We start from the raw sequence: 25,584 nt of genomic DNA on the forward strand, positions 1-25,584 counted from the left end.
ATTGTAAATAATAATAAAAAAAGTAAAAAAATAATAAAATATTCAAGTCAAATAATGGCGTTTGGCACCCACGATTGGACACTTTCCTCCATATGATTACTCTTCCTATAATTCAAACTTCTTGTTAACTTGATGTCATCTTTCCCACTAATAATTTTTTTAAAATTCTATTTCTAAATTTCATATACCACACGTCACTCTTTTTATTATTTTTTTAATTTTTTTCTTATTAAATATGGGATATATAGATTATAAGTAGAAGAATTCAATTATTTTAAAAAGATTAAAACTAAAAAAAATTAGGTGGTATGTGATGTATGGGTTAATGAATAGCAAAGCTCATAATGTTTAGGGTGGATTTGGTTGTTGAAAAGTGTTAAGGTATATTGTGAATAGTAATAAAAAAGTAGGTAAAAAGTAATAATAGAATATTGAATAATAGTTAAAATATGTAAAAAGTAATAATAAAATAATAAATAGTAGTATAGTATGTTGGATTTTAATCTTTTTAGAGATTATATTACTGGAATTGGCCTAGTTAAATATCAGTGACTAGTCAAATTTTGACTAATTATATCAAAAATGGTTTGCATTAGAATAATCAAAGCTTCATGGCTTGAGTTACAGTAATTTCATATATTTTTCTAAATTTAATCAACCACTATTTATTTATCTCTAAAATAATATTTTAATCTAAAAATATTCTCAAATGTATTTATTAGATAATTAGGTTGAGAAAAAAAGAGCTGAAAAATAATAATTTTACGTAAAAATGAAATTATTAATTAATATATATAATGTATTTGTATAATATAAAAAAATTAAAAATTATTATTAAAATATATAATATTATATTATTATTTTGACTTTGAAATAGATAGTCAAATTTTAGACTTGGCAATAAATAGACCATTGTCAATACTCTTATGAACATTATTTTGATATATAAGAGTAAAAAGATCAACGCGTGACAATGATATACTAAGCCACAATTCTCTTGATAATTTTTTAATAAAGAATTGAATAATATAAATAACATGAGAATATAATTACTTAATTACGAAATTTTATAATTTTAAATATCAATATTGTAAAAACTAGAAAACGCGAATACTAATTTTGTATTTGACTTTTTTATGAACTCTACCACCACATTTTGAATTATTCAACACTTTGGCTATCATGTCATGATATTAATTAGCATTAAGAAAAATGATACTTTTTATTGTTAAGCAAAACATCAATATGTAATTTGTCAATTTTATCTTTATATTTAAACATATATATTTATACATTAATGTGTATTTATTTAAATAAAAAAAATGATAAATCACATGTTAGTATGTGGTGTAAATGATAATAAGTAAAATTTTTCTTAACATTAACTATCATTTTCTTAATTTTTTTTCTTCCAATTAAATGAAGTGAAATGCTTCCTAAAGAAAAATAATTAGCATGGCTCAAACTTTTTCTAATTCTCTTTATACGTATAATATTTTTCTAATAAATTAATTTAGATAATAAAGTAAATTATTTTGTAAACATTGATAAATTTAATTTAGATAATAAAATCGATTATTTTGTAAACATTGATGTGATTTTGTTCCATATGCAAGCTTTTTTTCTCATTTTAAAATAGATATGTCGTAGAATATCAATTCACGTAAGTTTATATGATGTCTTTGTAATTATCTTTTTTAAATCTGGTATTTTTATCGAATTAATTATCTTAAACATGGATTTTATTTTAAAATTTAAAAAAATTAAATTATTTATTATATTTTGTGTAGAAATTTAAAAAAAATTGTAATAATCATATGAGATTAGATAGTTTAAACTGTGCAATCAAACCAACCTCACTGTAGTTTCATAATTTGGTTCTATTCCATTCATATTCCTTATCCCCAAATTTGTTTGCCAACGTTTTGTACGTGACATAAATATCTCAATAACATGATGGTGAACATATTTCCGACCTCACGTGAAATATATGAATTAGCTGTTCTGAGTTGTTTCTTATGTATTCATCCACAAACAAGTTTATGACCGACCTTTTTGAAAACGCCATTAATCCACAGTATCTATCCATATATAAAGCTACGTGAAACACTGAAATGACACCCAAACTGCCATCATTTATTTGTTTTCTTAGTTTCGACTAATAACAAATATAAAGAAGAAATGTTATTGCTGCTTTCCTGTTTCGTGGCCTCAGCAATTCTATGGGACCCACTCTGGAGAATCTGCAAGATGAACAGAGAGTAGACTTGGATTAAACCCGTGAATCTTTCGATGCTAAAGTTAGTTGAGAATTTTAATATGCAGATATTAGAGAATATCCAATCATTTTCTATAGAATGGGTCGAGGTATTTATATTTGGATTGGACTTTGTCTTCAAAGGGAAGGATGGGATGTCAATTCGTGTTTGGGTTAGACTTGTCTCATTCCTAATCCGGTAGTGTTCTGTCATACCTTGATCATGTGGTTTCATGGGTGCGCTCTTGCATGCGGGTATATCTTGTCATATAATAAATATGACGTGTCCCTAGCCACTCACGATTAGCCAGGTCATAAATGCGACATGTCTTTGGCCGCCCATGCCTGGACAGGTTTGACTTTCGATGTGCCGCCCATTCTCCTACTCGATGTGATCCCGTCAGGCTCCAATTCTTGTAATGGCCTTGAGTGACCTAGGCTTGTGATGGGCCTCTCGGCCGACCATGGCCCACAACCTAGAGACCTCTTTCATGGGGCAAATGGGGTTGCTAGGTCAAGCCTGGACCTCCCATTTGTTTCTCCATGTTCGGGGTTACTTGGAGGCTCTGGGCTGGGCCTAGGGGCCCCTCCCCCTCACAGATATAACAAATATTAAAAAAAATATATTACTCATCATGTTTTTAAATATCACTATTATATATATTTATATATATATATATACAAGAAATAATACTTGCACTTGTGAGTATGTAAGTGTTGTGCTATCATATTGAAAAAAGTAAATAAATACATAATTCATATGAAAATAAAATTAATTTTTTAATAGTAGACCCTACTATTTTTCAAAACGACTGCATGACACTTACATAATTCACGATTGTATGTAACGTTATATAACATCAAATAATTGAACAATAATTTATTATTATTATTACTTATATGTCAATTATTTGATCTTAAAAAATGATAATAAAAAATCAAAATTAATATTTTCAATTAAAAAAAGTTGTAAAACACCTAAATTACATGTCTTAAAATCAAATTGATCCCATCCCATCCAATTGCTAGAACTAATTGTAGATTATAATTTCAATATTTCTTAAAACCCCATATTGTTTTCCCCTTTTAGTTAAATCTTGATAATTTCATCTATATTTGTTATTGCATTTCATTTTGATACTTGATTATGGATTTTAAAATTATATGTAACAACGGTTCTCTCCTGTCATAAGTGAGACCACTCAATAAAATTTAGGTATCGTCCTCTTTTTAAAAAAAAAAAAGATAATAATACACTACCAACTTATCTACAACTTATAAACAACTTCAAATATAATAATATTTTTTTATTATATTCAAACACATCAAATCATCAATGAAGTCAAAATAAAATTTAAAATAATATAATTCTATTACACAGTTGTACACAAGTTGTTAATAAAAAGTACGTCTATCATTTTCTAAAAAAAATGTCAAACTTTATCCATGTTTAGGAGATGAAACATTTATAAAAAGAGAATTGATAATTTAATAATTGTTACCTTGATCACATGATAAATTTTGTATTATTGTTATTATATTGTTACAAAGTTGGCATCACCAATTAATAGGAAATTAAAAATGATTTTTATAATAAAAAATGGAACACTGAAGATTTGATCTTAATAATTTATTGTACACACGTAAGTGACGCCAATTGCTAAAGTTTTTGAGTCAAGGGAACTATTTTCCTTGTTTTCACATGGTGACGAGAAAGTATAGAGAAAGTGAAACACCTCCAAATTAGTTGGACCGGGCAAAACATGGTTAGATTGGCTCGTGGCAAGCCCGGGCCAACTTTGGCGACTTCAAAAGTCAAGTCTAGAAAAGCTCTAGAATTACAAATTCACCTAGAAATGATATTTATAGAAATGTGTAAGCATGACGTATTTTAAAAAAAAATATATATATATATATATATGTAATTTATATGAAAATTTTAATTTTCTAATAATAAATTATACTTTTTTTTTTTACATGAGTGCTTGACACTTATACAATTTATAATTTTATCTAATATTTATTTTAGAAATAAGAATTTTGCTACGTATAATTATTTTTACGTATTTATGTAATTGGTTAAAATAATTATTTTTAATTAAAAAATACAGTTAATTATATTAATAAAATGTGCAAAAGAATATATAAAATTGATTGCTCCTAAAATCTTTGTAGAAATATTGCTTTGATCCGTAGCTAGAGATTTCAGACATTTCATAACAAGATTTTTTTGAGAAGGGATAAATCATGTCGGAAAATTATTAAATATTTTAACAAATGATATGTTATTTTCAGCATTATAGCATGTCACGTAGTTAAAACTATTTATGTAAATATTAATTTTATTTTACATAACGTTGCACTTTCCAAAATAAGACTTATAATTGGATTATTCAAATATAATAAGTCTTACACATTATCAATAAGTCTATTTGGATTGAAAAATTTTATTTACAATCTTCACTTAAAGACTGCATATGCAGATCTTTTATTAAATGAGAAAAATCATTATTTCAGAAGAGATATTTTTATAATTTTAAAAAATTTTAAAAATAAAATTACCTAAATTTGTATTACAGTTTCCAAATGAAGACTGTACATAACATTGCTCGAATTGGATTATTTAATACGTGAGGTAGTAAAAATAAATTCTCATAAAAAGAAATAAATCTTTTCATATACTAAATAAGAATAATTATATTTGAAGACCTCTCCACACACCATTCACTCGATAAAATTTAATTTAAAAAATAAAATCTAAAATTTTATAAATTAAATTATATTATAGAGAAGTATGTAATATAAAAACTTTTTAAATATCACTATTTGGTGAACAAATAGGTCTCGTTATAAGATTAGATGTTTTATTAAAAAATAAATAAAATATTATTATAATATAATTTGTTAATATTAATTTTATTTTAAAATTAAAAAAATTAAATTATTTATTATATTTTATATAAAAATAAAAAAAATTAAAAACAAAAAGTGAAAAGTAACTTAAAAAAAAAAAGGTCAAAAGAAAAGTCGTAGGAAGGACCCCACGACCGCGTAATGATACTAGGAGACTTGTTCCTGTTTCGTAGTGTTCGCACGGGGAAGGAGTTCGCGTAAGAACCTCATTTCCACCACCTTTCCCGAGCCAACCAAAGTCAGGTCCCAGCACTTTAACCTTCCTATAAATTGTCCTTGCCCACCCTCGTCTTCCCCAAACCATAGATTCATTCCTTACCGTTTTCTCAACCAAACAAACCAATCTCTGATAGCATATGTCTCAGAGGCCCAGCGTTCCTCACTCTTCCACCATAGCCTTGGGCCTCCATTCCCATATCCTTGTGTCCAGTGATATGAACCCCAACTGGTGTTGCAATTTTCATTAGTTGAAAGATTTTTATTACCATTTCTCAAGCTTTTCCCTTGAGTATTCTGAAATTAATTTCCTTTTATTCTATTCTTTGTATTGGAAAAAAAACAGCAAATTTATTAGTTTCAAGATCATGGGTCTGAAAGGTTTTGTTGAAGGAGGCATCGCTTCAATTGTTGCAGGCTGTGCCACCCACCCTCTGGACCTGCTCAAGGTCCGAATGCAGCTCCAAGGTGAAGCCAATGCTCCAAAACCGACCGCGAATGCTGCGGTTCAAAACCTCCGCCCGGCCCTCGCCTTCCAAACCACCTCGCTCTCTGCTCCGGGATCGATCAACGTGCCTCTCCCGCCTACTCAGGCGGCGCGTGCGGGCCTAATATCCGTAGGTGTCCGCATCGTCCAACAGGAAGGTGTCGGCGCGTTGTTCTCGGGCGTCTCAGCGACCGTCCTACGACAGAGTCTCTACTCGACGACTCGAATGGGCCTCTACGACATCCTGAAAAAGAAGTGGGCCGACCCCAAATCCGGAAACCTGCCGCTCGGGAGCAAGATAGGGGCGGGGCTAATAGCCGGTGCGGTCGGCGCTGCCGTGGGCAACCCGGCCGACGTTGCCATGGTCCGTATGCAAGCCGACGGGCGGCTCCCCCTGGCTCAGCGCCGCAACTACACGAGCGTAGTCGACGCCATAACCCGCATGGCCCGCCAGGAAGGGATCCCCAGCCTGTGGCGCGGCTCGTCCCTGACTATAAACCGCGCGATGCTGGTGACTGCCTCGCAGCTGGCATCGTACGACCAGATCAAGGAGACGATACTGGCGAAGGGAGTGATGAAGGACGGGCTAGGAACCCACGTGACGGCCAGCTTCGCAGCGGGGTTCGTGGCAGCGGTGGCGTCCAATCCGGTGGACGTGATCAAGACGAGGGTGATGAACATGAAGGTGGAGCCAGGAGCGGAGCCTCCGTATTCGGGTCCTCTGGATTGCGCGTTGAAGACGGTGCGAGCCGAGGGCCCAATGGCGCTGTACAAGGGGTTCGTGCCGACCATTTCGAGACAGGGACCTTTCACTGTCGTGCTGTTCGTGACGCTCGAGCAGGTTCGCAAATTGCTCAAGGATTTCTGATGATTACTTGATTATGATATCCCCTAAGATGACGACGAAGATTTTTAGAATAAACTTGGTTTTAATTTTCTGTTACTTGACATTTCGAGTACCCAAAAACAGCTATGTGTCGACAAATTTGGTATTTTTATATAATTTAATAAGCGATTTTATTTTCCTCCACGGAATGTTTCTTTTCGGATTAGAATTGCTTGCTTAAGGTGATGACAAGTTCAATTTGATTACAAATTAAATGATGGCTTCATTTGTTAATGTCAATTTTGAAAAGGAAAATATCGAGAAACTTGCCTTCTAGACGATCCTCCATACCGGGAAGATTAATCGATAGAAATTGTTTGATCTTAGATTTTGTACTCATCTGATCATCTAGGCATGTTTGGAAAATGAGGTGATCTGAGTTGATATGTGAGTGCTAGAATTTTGTAGATCCTATTGAGACGTGTTTAAAGTAAATAAATTGTGACATGAGTTTAAATGTACGAAGTAAATTGAAAAAATAGTGAATTTTATCAAAGATTGATTTGAGATAGATGGAGAAGAGTTTGTGATGAATCATAGCCTTATTCTTCTACTTGCAACTTGCAAGTTTGTATAGGGGATATTGTCTTATCATATTAGCTATTAATGTTATGCAAGAGTGTTGTCCCAACTTGTTCTAGTTGTGGGAACGTAAGGTGGAGATCATAAATGCTAAACAATAATGTTATGCAAGAACGCGGTTTTGTAATTGACCGAATCAAATGTGATCATTTGTCTAAATCTTAAGAATTATTTTCAACAAATGATAGGGGATTAAAGACAAATCCCATCTCTAAAGTATCTTTGGAAAATTAGAAAATCTGAATCACACTGAAAGGTTGTGTTGTGTAATGGCCTGAGCTAAAACAGTGAAGTAGAAAGCGCTTTATGGATTATGATTTGAACTTAATTGAGGGGCAGATGGTAAGCACCAACCACCTCAATTAATATTTCTAGTGGTCCAAAGTTGCTTCGTACGTTATACATAGTTATGTCGACCACTCTGTTGAGAATGGGGGACCATACATTATTGAAAGAAATGAAGGGTTGTCTATGCTTTATATCTCTATTTAGCTACCTCGAGGCTTGTTATAATGTGTATAAAAAAATTCCAAAATATTTCATTAAACTCGTGGAGATTTATATTGATATGAATGAATATAATAATTCAGGAAAAGAGGATTGCATGCATTTGAGAAATTAGTAGAAAAATTGGCATTTTTAATCGGTAGCCGTGAAAATTTTTATTTCTTGGCATATGGACAAGCACAAATCCAGCACGTTTGGGAACATTGCGTTGGGCGTGGGGTCCATCCAAGTTGTATTTATATGCATTTTGCACCATCTTTTTAATGGAATGCAACATGTAAATGTCACTTGCCAAAATGCTTTCTTAGCTACAAGACGCATCTTTCACGGATGTTATACTTTTGGAGACTGTTTGGGGGACCCCAGAAAGCTCGTCCATGTTGCAAGCAGCATTATTTGTCTGTAGCAAAGCATGATTCCTTCCTTGTATTGTCCCATGGTTGAGAGCTTGAGCAGCCACTGCAGCAGATGATGGAGCAGGTTGCGCTTGCACCGTGATAGGCTCTCCTTCGATTACGAGGTTCTGAGACTGAATTTCCACCGTCCACGTGGACAGCTCATGTGGGGGGAAACCCAATGAATATATGCAGTCAGTGAATATGGATGCACCGAGAAAGCTACTGAACATATTCTTCTCTAATGACGCAAGTCTGATTGGTGCATGCATTATTTTGTTCTGAAATGTCCAGTCTGAATTAATTTGTTTTGCCTACCTTTTTCTTTCCTTGAAGAGACTTTAGGTTGTGGTAATTTAATTAGTTAAGACTTCCAGAACACGCTGAAGCTTCATTTCACAAACTCTTCCTCTCATTATTACAACTCTTAAATAAAATATAAAAAATAATTCAATTTTTTCAAATCTCAAAATAAAATAATATGAAATAATTATATTCTAATAATATTTTATTCAACTTTTATCTCATTTGTATAACAAAACAAGGCCTAATTCCTGTGAACACAACACGTTTTCATACTACAAGTATAATTCTTCCATTTGAAAGTATACATACTCAGGATATCGTTGAACTAGAAGATTGGTAATAATTTTCTAAAAGATCTCAATTAACAAAGTATTAACTTCTGTAATAGGCATCATTATAGTCAACACCACTAGTATGTAATTGAGTTGTCATAATAATTCTAGTCTCCTAGTCAGGTTATGGGTACGTCCTTAGTAAGTCCCAATAATAAACCACAGAAAGACCCAGTAAGGAGAGGAAAAATGTGGGGCTCCATTCATTTAAATTTAGGCCTAGTTTAAATTAAGAGAAGATGATTTTAGATAAAAGATAAAAATAAAATAAAATAATATTATTATTGCTTTAAAATTTAAAAAAGTTAAATTATTTATGTAAAAATTTGAAAAATTATAATGATAAAATAAGATAAATTGAAATGAGGTGAGATCACTCCAAACCAAACCTTAAAGGTATGCAATTTTAGAATCACGACCACTTCCACAGCTTAAGACCAAAATTGCCATTTTAATGAATTTTTACCAGTATTATTGACTATTCTATCAATTCTTTAAGCTTTTGAGAGAGAATCTCCAATGATTCTTACTCATCTGGTGCTGATAATTGTGAGCCTAACAAAGATTCGATTGACAAACTCACCAAAACACACATTGGTCACGCTAAATTATACGTCCACTTCATTTATATCCTTGTCCAGATGATTCTGGGTTCGAGTTCAAAGATCGCATAACAATAGACATCCGGATATCTCCAGCAATGCCACACAACTCCGTTTCTCTCTTCCTCTATTCCGAGAGGTCTAGTATGACAAATGCATGTTTACCCTTAGAACCCTTTACCATGATCACACAAGAAATCGTACCACCGAATATAGTTACAAAGCAAAATGACCCGAATATTCATCCCTCCCTGATCAACCAAGTTAAACACAACTAACTAAACAAATTTATACTCGTTATCCATATATCTTCAGTGGAAAATGAAAAAAGGTAACAAATATATCGCCTTAACTATTAATTATCTATTGCTCCCTACTTATACCTAAACAAAGCAATTGGTGACTCCATGTCAATCACCATTTGAACCAAGAATCTCTCGCTTAAGCTCTTCAATTTTAGCTGATAAAAGCAGGCGATTAATTCAAAACCCAGCACATTCAGTAGATAACTCAAAGATCAGATAGCAATATCTGAACCAGAATGAGCAGAGACCCACAACTTCCATCAACTAGGGAAACTGGTTTCATTACAATATATATATATATATTTTTTAAAGAAGATATTTTATTGAAACTGATTTCATTACATTTGACTATCAATTTATCAGATTACAAGGAATACCTTGTTTATAATTCCAAGAAACAACAGACCTAACACAAAATACACACCAGTGGAATAGAATCAGTAGCGCTGACAATGGTTGATGCTAACCACAGGGCAACAAGGCACTGCCACCATATAAAAGAATAGTATATGCATTGTCCAAGTCAAACTGCATGTAACTAAGCAAGGCATCAATGTAACAAAAACCAAATGGCTATCAAATATGGTAATTGAATTAGAAAACCACTCAGCAATTTGACTGCTAGTATTAACATTGACCCATTACATGACTTTATTTTATTTTTTTTTGAAGAAACATTTGACACATTATACGTGCAATCTAAACAAAAAAACTCTGGTCATTTTCATGTATAATACGAATGTGCTTGGCGTTCTCCAAAGTAGGAAAATACCAGAGCAACCAGCCACAAAGATTAGCAATGTTCAGGTTTTTTTTTTTTTTAATGGTGGGGGCTGATAATCTCTGTTACAAACTAAGAAACTTAACTTCTTAAATTTATATTTTACCCACAGAAGGGAGTCAATAATTGCATGTTGTTGACCAAGTGCTCACCTAATCAAACAAAAACTCCCTTAATGATATAAACAGTGGAGGGGTAGGCATACATAATCAAAATGGACAACATTACCCTGCAGGATTTCCAGACCAAAAAAAGAGAGCGAGAGAGACAAAATTAAAACAAAAGTTACAAGAAGCAGTTACATAGCCATATGGTATGTCAGGAAAGAGACTCAAACCCCCTACACCCACAGGGAAAAGGGAGGGGGGTGGGAAGAAGAAATTTTAAATATAAAGTTTAAATTAAAATATCACATAATGATTGAAAAAAGTCTAAACATAAAAAGAGATTGAAAGCAGTACGAAAGTAAGTCACTGTCATGATGAACAGACCGTGATCTTGGGGAGATCTACAAAACTTTTTAAATAAATACATAATGAATAAGATACATAATAAAAAACACATGCACATTTGTAGAATGTAGAGGGATTGAACATTAAGATAAGTTTGAACGCCAACAAAAGGTCATAGAAGTCCAAATATGAAAGGGGAAAAAAGGATAAATAAATGGAGAGGAAGCTCTTTTTTTGAAGGAATCACGTGTTGCGCAGGTAACCGCTCAGGATTGACTTTCATCAACCAACCATATATAGAAAGCTTCGTAATGTTTTGTCCATCATCATAGCAACTAATTCCTGTTCTAATCATAAGATGTGAAGTAAAAAAAATATTTAAGAAATATCAAAAGTTGGTCACTCAATGCGTCTAACATCAGGACAGAGAAGTAAATAACCAAATTGTAGTCCCAATTGACTCATTTTTGTACCATTGGCAAGGTGCAAGCGTTTGTGCAAGGTCCACACACACTTAACTTTTACATACAAGTAAATAAAAAAACCATTAAAAAGTATAAAGCCAGGTGGACAAGGAACAAAATGATGGGATGATGAAATATATGGAACAAGGGAGAAGGAAAAGAACAAAAACTGAGATGTAACAATTTATTTAAACTACTAATAGATGGGGTGCTCAGGTAACCGCTCAGGATCGACATGGTTGTCGACGTTTCATACAGTATTCCACGAACACTGTCAACCACTGAAGGCATCATCATAGCACCCACTCTCCCTAAAACTCATGAAAAAAGACTGATGAAAGATAAAGTTTCTTGATTGTATTTGCTATGAATAAGAAAATAGAAGAAAAGGAATAGTGTTATAAATGCAAAAGTAACATATATATAAATGTGCAAGAACATAATAATCATTATCGTTCATAAAAAGGATAAAATCATCCAACAAAAGAGAATAGCTACTAGATCATGTACACCTGAACAATCACCGGCCATTTTAGCTTCATCTCTCTCTCTCTCTCATACTATCAAGTACCTCAAGAAATATATGCGTACATTTACATAACATATATTTTAAAGTTGCTAAGTCACATAAATATTTCCCCATAAATAAATATATATATATATAAGAACATTATTAGTACATAAAAAATACTTGTTAATTAAAAACTGTCAGAAGATAATCTACCCCACATAGCCTAAAACCATTTAACACAAAAATATGTAACATAGACCACTGTGAAGGAGTCACCACAACACTTTATTAAGATCTGAGTTCAATTGTAAATGTTAACATCACAGAAACATATTTGTTTATTGGCACCGGGTGTCTGGGAACAGTGTCAAGACTAATCCCGGGAGTGCACAAGTATTTAACAAGAAGTTTCCCGTAAGTGCATCTTGGATAATTCAAGGGGAAAATCCCCCAATCCAATGGCCTCTAAAGATTGTTTGCACCCATTGAGATTCGAACCTTGGACCTTGAAGGGAGCATACCACCAAGACCAATGCCTTAATCACTTGAGCCAACCCCTAGGGGTTGTTAACATCACAGAAACATTAACAAGGTTGATTGGTCGTTTTCATTAACTTAATTTCAAATGTTTATTTGGTTACATAAGAGAGAGATACTTTCCCGGGAAAGACTGGCAAATGCTGAATTATTATTAATATCCATTTAAGCACACAATCTATTATTTTTTCAATTTAGAAACGAAGCATTCCCTTGTTTTAGATGAGACCACCAATGTCTACCAAAATGGAATTCTGGGATTTGAAGGTACCTTATTATGAAAATTATCAAAAAACTCAAACCACTGTGTTTGCTCATCTCCGGAAGAGACATCTATATGCCATATTTTCAATGAATGTCTTATTCTAAGTTGGCTGAACATCTTCCAGGGTTATAACACCATCACGTTCTTAATCAACACACTAATTTGCTCGACTTGATGATTCTTCAGACATGGTTGCTCTTTGCAACGGATTAGTATAAAAGAAAAACCCTAAATAATAGAAATTTGGTTAAAAAATTGTTTCTATTGGGCATCCAAGAGAGTTACAACAATAGCAACGACATCTGCCTCGAGGGCATCACTTTACATATTAGAATGAAACATAAACACACAAGGTCAACTACGTTACCAACCTTACTCCATAAAATGTCCATACAATCAAGCACTCCGTATTCAAATACCATAAAACCTCAAAAGTTATAGTCTTGATTCTTTAATTTCTTTCCAGGACGCCAAAACGTGTCTCACGTATGTTCTAAAAACTTGTACAATGGCATCTATCTTTTAGGTTAAAAGCTCAGCAAAAGAAACTCTTAGTCTTCAAAAGCAAATGAAATCAGATTCATGAGTGATTCGAATGTATACAAGCAAGCATATGTCGCAGTCCAAGAACAGGTACCAGGCCTCAGCCACTGAGTTGGAAGTCTGTACGTTTGTTGGGCCTTGGGTCAGTTTAAGCCCATTACTATTTCTGTATATGTTATTAGTTCTTTTGTTGACTTTGGTTGTAAAAGATACTGGGCCTTGGCCCTTAATACTTGGATCACTTTCATTTAATTTTCTACGTCTAGCTAGGCCCATCTCGTGGGCATCGCTATGTAAGGAGCATTTTCCATCATCGAAATGCACTAGAATTTTCCAGTTTCTTCCCTATTCTCCTTCTTCTTTGCTGGAGGTGCTCCCCTCGAAGTGAGAGATCCTTAATTTATTTTCATCAAATACCTGGGGAGTGTTACAGCATATTATAATGCCTGTGTACCGGGGCCAGAACTCTTTCTATGATTCAGCAAAATTTGAGTTTTACTTATCAAAAAGAAAAAAACCTAAAGCAAGCCTTGCATGGTGAATATATAATGCCAGTTGATAAAGCTACGTTAAAGCTTCAATATAGATTGAAAGCTTTAATAGTACAGTCTACGCCACAATGTAAAGACTTAAGCAGAACAAAAGGGCGCCAAACAAAAAGGCAAAAATACAGAATCGAGAATAAATTGGTGGACAATGAAACGAAGTAGGAACGCACAGTGAAGCTAATTACTAAAACAAACACAAACGCACTCCATAAATAAAGGAAACGGAACAAAAATGAAAACCTAGGGTTTCTTCGCAAATCCAAAAATGTAAAGGATGGAGAACGTACGGTAGTGGAGGCCACGACCAGTGCGATGGAGAATGGTCGATCTCAGAGGGACAGAGGTTTGGAGCGGAGGAGGTAGACAGGGTTTGGAGCGGAGAGTCTGCGGTGGTAGTTGGGGACGTTTGGGATGGCTGCTGTTGCCGTACGGAGCTCCATATCTGGGGAGCGGAGGCTGGAATGCACGGACTCAGATCTGGTGTTGATGGCACGGCTCCCATTTTAAAGAGTCCACCGCGCTAGGGTTTCTTATCCTTTATTTTTTTTTTCCCCTCGTTGATCATTTCTGTTGTATTGGGCCAGACGACACGCCTCAGGCGTAGGTGGTTGGGCCCAAAAAAAGAATGGAAGACAAAAAGAACTGAATCACTATGTTTCTATGTAGCATATGTTTTTGAAAAAATGAAAATGCGTAAATCTGAAAAAAAAAAAAAAAATCTTTTGATAAAAAAAATCTCATTTTTTATTTTTTTAAAAAAGTGTATCAGATTTACGTATTTCAAGATTATATTTAACATTATTTAAATAAAAAATACTAATCCAATTCGTTGAGTAAATATATTTAAATTGAGATTGCGACATCATCTTTCTTAGATGAAAGATCATGATTTTAAATTTTTATTGATACACGATCAAGGGTAGGAGATGCATGCCAATCATCTCTACATATCGACTGCCTGTCTTGAAAGTATTCTTATAAGCCTTTTAATTCTAGCATCGAGATCCCTATCTACACCTTACATGAATGCCGGTAGGAGTGCACAATAAAATCGTGTGACCGACCGAACTTGAAATAATCGACCCGATATGAAATCGGTCGAAAACAAAACTAAACGGTTATTTTTTTTTTGATTTAAATATATTGATTTGGATCGGGTTGATACCCAATACCTGATTAGTTACCAAAAGTTTCGGTTCTCGTCGATTTCTGGATTAACATTAAAGATTTTTAGGCTTTTAGTATCGCTTTTAGGGATTGATAGCTTACTGTTGATAAGTATTAAAATTATATTAATCTTAACTTTATTTAGAAAAATCACTAAAATTTTTGTAATTACAATTTAAAATAAAATCAATTTAAAGAAAATACTCAAAGAAAAATAAAACTATTGTTCGAATATCAAATTAATGAGAGAGAAAACTTTTAGGAAATTGATTTCACCTAATCCCTCACTATGTTTTACCCATCTAACTAATTGAATTTAATTCTCTATATTTGTTAGCAAATCTCTATTTCATCCAAAAGCCTCTTTCGATAGTCAGTTATAAATTGTTGTTGTTCATCATTTTACACAATAGTATGCAAATTAATAAAGCAAGAAAGCATTAAGACTAACGATTTTAATACTACATAGATTCATACAAGTCTTTCGATCTCTATATTTACCTATGTCGAAATATCCAAGATCTATTCTATAATTTCCTCTTTCAATAGCAAATCATAAGATTAAAATCATCTAATTAATGGCCAGTAAATTAAAAGAAATAAACTCAGAATAAATCGGACAAGTATAGAAAATAATTACTTTAAATTAGCATAGAAAATCAAATATAATTTAGAACTAGATTACATTATTTTTCTAAAATAAAAAAAATTTAGTTCATGCTAAAAATTAAATTCAACATAAATGAAATCACCATAATTTTTTCTGAGAAAAATGGAAGGAAATGCACACTAAAAAAAATACTCGTTGCAGTCCGTAGTGTCGTCTTCCAAGTCGCAGCGTCCTTCTCTTCTTCTCTCTTCCTTCTATTCTCTTTCTTTTTTGTTTCCGTGCTGTGTTTCATGCAAAACAAGAGTAAAAAAATCTCTCCATCCTTTTCAAAACTGGTAAAATCAAATCCTATTGCCAACGTCTCGTTCTGTCAGTTCCACTTCGTGCGCGTTGCAATTTGCTCCAGCGTTCAAAAATAAAAACTAGTCTTCCGTTCATGAGTCCAGCCTCCAAAACAGATAATAAAATGAAGAGAAAACCTTCCCGCAAGAGCCTTTGTTATTCTTCAACCAACGGAGTCAAATGGCAACATGCCACGTAGAAGCCACATGAAAAAACGGATAGACCGCACTGCATCAGATTTCAAAAAAAAAAATTCTCTCTTCATGCGACTCCGTCCTCCTTCCCCCAACCCCACCCCAAAAACTCTCTCTCTCTCTCTCTCTCTCTCTCTCTCTCTCTCTCTCTCTCTCTCTCTCTCTCTCTCTGCACCAATAAAGCCTTCGAGAATCAAGGGCCACCGTCAACTCCGTTCCCCACTGCCGATCTCGAATTCTTTGTCGACCGAAACCCACTCCTGATCTTGGATTCCTCGTCGACCGAAACCACTTCGTGGTCCGTAAGTCACCTTCAAAGCAAGGAATTTGCCCTTCAAGCTGTTCTATCATTTTGTTTTTCATTCTCTTAATGGAGGTGGGTAGGATACACTTGATCTAGAGAGTATTATGTTTGCAGAGCTAGCTATTGGAAGCCACTTTCCAACTGAAAGTTGTGAGCTTCCACCGAAGGCATGGGGAAATCTCAGCATGCCTGTTTGGCCGGTGATGACCCCCACCTTCAAAGCAAGGAATTTGCCCTGTGTTTATCCATTGCATAAGAAAAATATATGAAAATGGGTTGCAAGAATCAACTTGAAGACATAAGCAGGAAAAAAAGAAAAAAAAAAAAAAAGGCATCAAAGAAAACCTTCAAATATATGGCTCGATAAATGAGAGCCTCCAACCGGTCCCCAGTTTGTAAGCCTTCAACTAATAGTTCACATACAACTTCAAGTTCCATCAATAAAGGGAAAATAAATATAAATAGGGTTTATTTCATCAAGTTAAGCAATGAACTGGGAGTGGATGATTTAGCTGGTAATGTTAGGGTTTGTGAAAGGGAAAGACTAGAGAAAGAGAGAGGATATCAGTTTGAGACATAGAGAGGCAGAAAAGGGGTGTGCGAGGCTGCGAGTGTTGTTCTCAGCAGGAATTTTCTCCTGCATCGAGGCGTAGCAGTTTATAATTTTAGCCCTTACGTGGCACAGACCAACTGGTTTCCGTTGTTCTCCACTTGTAGGAGTATCCGGTCTGAAGCGTTTCACTAAAATGAAATAAATTCAAAGGCTGCTTCTCGTTACATGTGGATCCAAACCAAACCGATAGCTTCCTCCACCATGTTGCATGCCAGCTTGCGTCTCATTGCCAAGTCAAACATAAAAGCTTTTTCATTCAATTCAAATTAAAGGCCCCACATTGCATGCATCAACTTTTTCAATAGTAAGCGTCATTTCTCTCTCATTTTTTTATTTTTTAATTCTTTCAATTTTTTGCTTTTAATTTCAACTTGATCTTTATCTTTAAAATAATTCTGATGACTAGCTTTCATATTAAGATAAATATTCATTTAAATGAGAAAGAGTCCTTAGATGATAGGCTTATAAAATTTAGATTTTCATTTTCTTCAAATTTAAAATAAAATTTAAATAATAACAATGAAACCTAAAATCAACAAAAATAAATAAAATTAGACTAAAGTTTAAAGTTAAGAAGTGATAAAATATACTAAATTATGTAAGTCATCAAACACCTCAAACTTACAATTTTGTTTGTTCTCAAACAAAAAGAAAAGAAAAGAAAAGAAAAGAAAAGAAAAGAAAAGAAAAGACCACTAAAGACAATATCAACTAAACCCTATAGAGAAGTATTATCACTTACTAAGTCATGATTTGGATTTAGATTTTATCACTAGTATCTTAATTTTTTAATATCAAAGATAGCAGGAAAATCAATAAAAAATTTAGCAATTCGTTAAACAAGAGTTAAGCGTTTATTTCAACCTAAAGCTAAGACCTTGAGTGTATGTGTGTAATATAGTCAATTTAACTCTAAACCACCTGCATACTTAGATAAAAATAGAACAACTAAAATCAGAAGAATTCTCTCAAAACTTAACCCCATAATTTCAATTTTTAGAAATCATCTCCACTAATATAGTCAACACCAAAATCAGAGATCAAAAGGTATTTGATCAGGTTGTAATGACAGGCCACAAGATGAGGGCTAAGAAAGAAATGGAATAGGAAAATCAAAGTAAACTGGAAAAATATTTAGTGGAAAGAACAATAAAAGAGATATTCACAAGATTCAAACTATAGCTCTTTCTCGACTATATGCTCATGATGATGACATTATTGTTACTGTAATTAATGAAGCAATACCACCTACTCCTTTAACAAAATCTGAAGTGATAGATACTCAATTTATTAAGTTTTTTCTATTTTTTTCAGCTTCCTTTTTTAGTCCCCCCCAATTTTTTTTTCTTTCAGCCACCTCGATTTTCGTAATTTTTTCAAATTTTCAATTACTTCAACATTTTTTTTATCTTTTATTTTTTTGCCATTCACTTTTTTTTTTTTTTCACACTTTGATCAAACAAAGAAAACATAATGTAGATAATTTTCTTTGAATTGAATTTCTCTTTAAATGTAAATTTCCACCAAAGTATTTTCTCAAATTGTAAATGGTAGATTCATGGTTTTTTAGGCTTAGAACGGGAATGATTTATGTAGTTAAAAGAATAAATAAATGTTTATATAACCTAAGGTTCAAGAGGGTTGACTGTAGAAATATACAATGCAATGATGACATGATAACTAGGACAGATTGGAAAAATTTTTGGTTATGAAAAAAAATGCCTAGATCATTTCTCTAATATTGGTATTAAATATGATTTCGCCTCAAGGATCCATCAATGGATTCTAGTGCAAAGCAAGATTAAACTTCTCTGACCGAGTTAATTCAACTTATTCTCTTCATAAGTAAAATGGAATAAAGAAAAAATGACTATATGCTCAATTATGTTCAAGGACAAATATTTAAATCAAAGTGCTCACAAAACTCCGCCAGACATAAAAAGAAATTTTTGAAAATTTTTCTCAATCCTATCCTCAATTACAAATTTCAGAGTTATAGAGAATTCAATCATACTCAAATACATGCTTGGTAAGAGAATCAAACAACTTGAGAGTTATAAAATCATATTTAAAAATAAAAAAAATAACCAACAATCAAGAAGACAAAATAACTTTAGGAGTTTATACCCTCAAACTTAAACTAAACAATGTCCTCATTGTAATTCAAAAGTAAGAAAAATTGAAGAAATGAAAGGAACTTCCCTGATTTCATGGTGAATTAGCCGTAATTTGTAATTTTTAACTTTTTATTCATGCTAAATAAACCTGCATCCAAGATCCAAATTATTCACAATAAAAAAATAAAAAAAAAGATTAAAAGAAAGTTTTATGGGTTGTTTCTCATAAGCGCTTGTTTTAAAGTTTACGGCCAGACTTTTTAATCTTCATCAATCGGGATCTACAAGAGGAATAAGTGTACAATTCCTCTTCACTTCATTGCTAAGTGATGTATCCTGTTGCTAGGCTCGTTCTAGGTGATCGACTGGGGCATCTTCTTTAAAGGCATTTTCTTCACATTGCTTAATGGCATCAACTTGAAAACAAGTGCTTGGCTCTTTTGAAATTCTCAAGGCTTGGTAGATGTTGAACAAAACATCTTTCTTGTTTACTCTTAATGTTAACTCATCCTTTTGAGCATCAATTAAAGCCATTCTCGTAGCCAAGAATGGTCGGCTAAGAATTAGTGGGATTTCTTCATCTTCATTCATATATAACACCACAAAATCAGCAGGAAAGATAAACTTATCCACCTTTACCAATACGTCTTTTATGATTCCATGTGAATGCTTGATGAATCGATCTGTTAATTGCAAAGAAATGTTTGTTTGTTTCATCTCTTCAAGTCTCAATTCCCTGCAAACAAAAAATGACATATGATTCATGCTAGCACCAAGATCACATAAAACTTTCTCAAAAAAAGAATTTTCAATAGTGTAAGGCAAAGTGAAACTCTTCGGATCTTTTAATTTTTAAGATAATTTCTTTTGAATAATGGCACTGCATTCTTCAGAAAGCTTTACTATTTCAAACTCCTCCAGCCTTCTCTTTTTGGAAATGATGTCCTTCAAGAATTTGAAATAATTTAACATTGGTTCAAAGGCATCTGCAAAATGAATATTTATGTGAATTTTTTTAAAAATATCCAAAAATTTAAAAAATTGCTTATCTAATTTTTGTTTTTGAAAATGTTGAGGATAAGGCAGTGGAGTAGAAAGAATATGAGGATTGTTAGGAAATGAAATTGCTGGAAACATGTCAGTCTCTCTTAATGTATCATCAACAATCTCCTCTTCTTTTACTTTATATTTGCTTTGGCCATTGTTCGTAGATATAGGGGTGGACTTAGTTTCCTTTGATGGTGATCTCTCAATTTCTCTTCCACTCCTAAGTGTGATGTCCTTGTATTGTTCCTTTGGATTCACTTCTGTGTTGCTAGGAAAAGTTATCTTTGTTGGATATTGATGGTCATGGCTAGTTGCCCTATTTGCACTTCAAGATTCTTTATAGTAGCTCCCATATTGTTGCAATGAGTTTCAATATTATCCAATCGTGAATCAATCTTTTTAAACTTTGCATTTGTCTTCTTAATAAAGGAAACCATGGCATCCTCAAGTGATATCTTCGTCTCGCTTGGTTGACTATCAAATCTTGAAGGAGGTTGCAACACATTCTTTGTGTTTTCATAAGACAAATTCTCATAATTTCGAAGTCTTAGATGGTAGTAATTTGACATAGGATTACCACGATAGTTGTAGTTCTGACTATTGATGTATTGAACTTGTTCTTAACTCGCTTCATTACTCAGAACTGTCATACTTGTAGCTGCAACATATTCTATATTTTGTGGTACCCTTTGGGTTGTCAAGACTGAAATCTGATGAGATAGAGTAACAACTTGAGCTAAAAGGGCAGCAAACGGGAATTCATGAATTCTAGCAACTTTCTTAACCATAGTTCTTTCAGTTGGTCATTGATAGTTGTTTGAGACCATTTCTTCCAAAAGATAAGTAGCACCCTCAACTGTCTTTGATATCAAAGTTTCACTAGAAGTAGCATCAATTATGTTCAAGTTTGCCCATTTAACCCATTATAGAACATCTTAACTTGCAACCAATCCGAAAATCCATATTGAGGGTAGCGTCAAATCAAATCTTTATACATTTCTCATGCTTCATAGAGTGGTCGAAATCATTTTTCCTGAATTGACCAATCTTACTTCTGAGTTGGGCTGTTTTTGCAGGTAGAAAGAATTTAGCAAAAAACTTTTCAGCAATGTCCTGCCAGCTAGCAATGTTTCCCGGTTGTAAAGATTGTAGCCAACATTTTGCCTTGTCTCTCAAAGAAAATAGAAATAATTACAGTCTAATAGTGTCTTCAGTAACACCATTAATCTTTACAGTATCACAAATCTCCAAAAATATCACCCAATGAATATTAAGATCATCAAGTAACAACTCGTTGAATTGGGCTTGCCACACCATGCTAATCAAGGCTGATTTGAGCTCAAAATTATTGGCATCAATGGGTTGTCGTCTTATACCTGAATAGTTGTCATTCATAACTGGCCGTACATAATCCTTTAAGGTGTGTGACTGTGCATCATGTTGTCCGTCAGTCATGACTTGTATTTTTTTTTTTTTTGTTGATCTAAAAGGTTTTCAATCTCCGAATCAAAATGAGTAATGTCACGAGATCTAGCACGGCGCATCCAAAGTTAAAAATACACATGTAGAACAAAAAATAAAATATAAAAATAAATTAAAATAAAATTCTACATTAAAACGAATATTATTTTGTATTGATATTGGAAAAAATAAGAATAAATTAATCTCTGGCAACGGTGCTGAAAACTTGATCGGTGCAAAACTATGAATGCACAGTATCATAGTTTTATAATAAAGTGATGAAAAGAGTATTGTTCTCAAGGATTTGTAACTTACTTTTAACAAGTATCGAAATTATACTAATCTTGACTTTATTTAGAAAAGTTACTAAGATTTTTGCAATTGCAATTTAAAATAAAATCAATTCAAAGAAAATATTCAAAAGAAAAGAAAGCTATTGTTTGAAGATCAAATTAATGAGAAAGAAAACTTTTAGGAAATCGATTTTACCTAATTTCTCACTATGCTTTACTCATCTAACTAATTGAATTTAATTCTCTCTGTTTGTTAGCAAATATCTAATTTATCCAAAAGCCTTTTTCGATAGTCAGTTGGAAATTATTATTATTTATCATTTTATACTATATGCAAATTAATAAAGCATTGAGACTAATGATTTTAATACTATATAGATTCAGACAAGTTTTTCGATCTCTATATTTACCTATGCTGAAATATGGAATATCTAAGATCTATCATATAATTCACTCTTTCGATAGCAAATCATAAGATTAAAATCATCTAATTAATGACCAGTTAATTAGAAGCAATAAACTCAGAATAAATCAGACAAATATAGAAAAGAATTACTTTAAATTAGCATAGAAAAGCAAGCATAGTTTAGAACTAGATTACATCATTTTCCTAAAATAAATAAAACTTAGTTCATACTAAAAATTAAATTCAACATAAACAAAATCATCATAATTTTTATGAGAAGAATGGGAGGAAATGAACACTAAAAAAATACTCGTCACATTCTGCAGTGTCGTCTTCCAAGCCGTAACGTCCTTCTCTTCTTCTCTCTTCCTTCCGTTCTCTCTGTTTTTTTCCATGCTGTGTTTCGTGCAAAACAAGAGTAAAAAAATCTCTCTATCCTTTTTAAAACGGATAAAATCAAATCCTGTTGCCAGCGTCTCGTTTTGTCAGTTTCGCTTCGTGTGTGTTGCAACTTGCTCTAGCATTCAAAAATAAAAACTAGTCTTCCGTCCATGCATCCAACCTCCAAAGGCTGCTGCTCGTTACATGTGGATCCAAACCAAACTGCTAGCTTGCTTCACCGTGTTGCATGCCAGCTTGCCTCTCATTGTCAAGTCAAACTCAAAAACTTTTTCATTCAATTCCAATTAAAGGTCCCACGTTGCATGCCTATACTTTTTCAATAGTAAGTGTCCTTTCTCTCTTCTTCTTCTTCTTCTTCTTCTTCTTTTTTTTTAATTTTTTTAATTCCTTTAATTTTTGACTTTTAATTTCAACTTGATCTTTATCTTCAAAATAGTTCTGATGACCAACTCTCATATTAAGATAAATCTTCATTTAAATGAGAGAGAGTCCTTAGATGATAGGGCTCTAAAATTTAGTTCTTCATTTTATTCAAATCTGAAATAAAATTTAAATAATAACACTAAAGCCTAAAATCAACAAAAATAAATAAAATTAGACTAAAGTTTAAAGTTAAGAAGTTATAAAATATACTAAATTATGTAAGTCATCAAACACCCTCTCTTTCACCATTCTCTTGTGGCTGGTTCTTGTGTATTTTCACTCAATCTCCATAACTGCAAGGCTTGATGATCATTGATCAAAGGTAAGAATTTTCTTAAGCTAATTTTAGCATGCTTTATAATAGATGCAACAATGCTCCATGTAAACCATTTTTGGATTGGTTTTGGTTTTGACTGATTAGGTGGGTTGATTTTGTGAGGTGTTAAAGTTAGGGTTTGTATGGTGGTTGTTGGATTTGGAAATTTTGTGGTTTATGATATAAGCCTAGGGTATGGTCTTTAGAGTTATTTACCAAGGCTATGTATTTGTTGGAATTCATCTGTTTATTTAGGATAATATCGTTTATTTTAGTTTATGTATTTAGCTATTATCATTTTGGGTTGTAGTTATCGGTTGAATAGGTTAAGGACCATTTAGGCACGTGGGTCTAGTTAAGGGGCAGTTTTTAGTCCATTTAGTTCATGCTTTTCGTTTGTTTAACTAGAAGTTATTTTATCTCTCTATTTAATGTACTGATTAATGGGATGAAATTACAACATTTTGCCCATAAATTTGAATTGTGTTGGAGGGATTCTAGCTCCTTGAATTGCTAGTACATTTTCTATTTTTTTACTATTAAGTCCATAACATGATCATTGAGGGGAATTTTGTAGTGATGGAAAATGTACTATTATATAAAGCCTTCTAAACTCTTGAAAATTATTTCGTAACCAATGCTATGTTCTCAAAAAATTTGAGTTATATTCAAAGATCATGAACATGATTTTGACATGGACTTCAAATGCATCACTTTACCCAATACTCATTTTTCTTCCTCTCTTTATGTCTTATTTAAATAGATGCATCTTGTGTTAGAAAAGCCTTTTCTCTTTAGAAATTTTGGAAATTTGGCAGGGGAAGACATAAACGATAGCAGCAATAGTAGCATCATGCTCACGATGAATTAACATGTTTTACAAGACCCTAGGATTTGTCATTGATAAGTGTTACGATCCTGGCATTACCCTCCAAGCATGTATTTATGTTCTAACATTTTTGGTTGGAGTGGAGCAATCACTTCTAAAATGTGCATTGATTGATAAATCTTTTGGTGTTTTAATAAGTTGTTATAAGTCTATGATCTGATTATTCCAGTCTTCTACTCTCCCTATTTGGGTATCAAGTGTATATATATATATACATAATATATGTATATGTATATACATATCTCTGTGTTTACTCACCACAATGATGTGCATATATGCATGTAAATGATATAGGTGATAATGTATTAAGAGAATTTCGTGGTAGAAATAGCGAATTTTGAGTTAAGTCATGCATCTTGTTGCCAATTATAATTTTTCATGATCATAGAAGTGATTAATGATGCGTTGTATCTCAAATTGTAGTTGAGCCTTATGGAATCAAGTGGTACTATACCTTTGTTAAGGTTTGAATCAATCGTCGATGTGATGCATTTGGATAACTCTGTGCCTACAAGCTAGAAAGAAGTATCCACGGAAGACCCTACAACTAGTCCTTATGTCCACCCTCCTATTAGACATAGAAACCTCTAGACAAATCAAAAGTATGACTGCATTTTACTAGAATTGATGACAGAGATCCCAATGAGCATAAAACCACATGTAGTTATTGTGATAAGATTTTATTATGCCATTCTAATAAGTAAGGTATTTCATATTTGAAGTACCATAATGAGACATGTAAAGTCTTTCTTAGTGGAATGGATAAACTCTAATAAAAAAGACTGAAGCTAGGAAGAATGATGGGGTGATGGTACAACTAACAATCCTAGTATTGGGCTTGCCAAGTATAATGAACAGAAGATAATGTTAGTAATAGTTAAGATGGTAATTATGGATGAGGTCAAGGGTTTAGAGACTTAATGACCACAATTGAGCTTAGATTTCCAATCTATTCTCGCATTACTATTATGTGAGAATGTTTGAAGTTTTACTTTTTAGAAAATGACAAGTTAAGAGAAATGCTCATGCCATCTAATTATAAGATTTGCATCACCATTAATACATAAATATCGATTCAAAATCTTAACTGCATATGCATAACAAAATAGTA

The 25,584-nt window shown here is 32.9% G+C and overlaps 1 protein-coding gene, 1 long non-coding RNA gene and 2 other non-coding genes across 5 annotated transcripts; 1 reads left to right on the top strand and 3 right to left on the bottom strand.

Moving 5' to 3' along the window:
• The first annotated feature begins 5,394 nt into the window (after positions 1-5,394).
• On the top strand, positions 5,395-6,903 carry LOC122308510 (mitochondrial uncoupling protein 5-like). Its single transcript, XM_043121878.1, has one exon. The coding sequence runs from the start codon at positions 5,755-5,757 to the stop codon at positions 6,739-6,741; it is 987 nt and encodes a 328-aa protein (XP_042977812.1). The 5' UTR covers positions 5,395-5,754; the 3' UTR covers positions 6,742-6,903.
• A 2,572-nt stretch (positions 6,904-9,475) lies between these two features.
• LOC122308520 lies at positions 9,476-14,514 on the bottom strand. Of its 2 annotated transcripts, none has more exons than XR_006242061.1 (2): positions 14,177-14,514; positions 9,476-13,026 (listed from the first exon to the last, which is right to left on the bottom strand). It is a non-coding gene; the product is annotated as an uncharacterized LOC122308520 (long non-coding RNA). The 2 variants fall into 2 exon arrangements; XR_006242060.1 differs by having other exon boundaries at positions 9,476-13,758.
• Positions 11,272-11,356, bottom strand: LOC122293995. Its single transcript, XR_006237434.1, has one exon. It is a non-coding gene; the product is annotated as a small nucleolar RNA snoR128 (small nucleolar RNA).
• LOC122293989 lies at positions 11,694-11,787 on the bottom strand. The gene has a single exon (XR_006237431.1). It is a non-coding gene; the product is annotated as a small nucleolar RNA snoR128 (small nucleolar RNA).
• Positions 14,515-25,584: the final 11,070 nt, after the last annotated feature.

Source organism: Carya illinoinensis, chromosome 1 (genome assembly GCF_018687715.1).
Source record: "Carya illinoinensis cultivar Pawnee chromosome 1, C.illinoinensisPawnee_v1, whole genome shotgun sequence".
Taxonomy (NCBI): Eukaryota; Viridiplantae; Streptophyta; class Magnoliopsida; order Fagales; family Juglandaceae; genus Carya; species Carya illinoinensis.

What these genes read in the sequence shown, in the direction of transcription:
- LOC122308510 (XM_043121878.1), top strand. Translation starts at nt 5,755, where the DNA reads ATGGGTCTGAAAGGTTTTGTTGAAGGAGGCATCGCTTCAATTGTTGCA.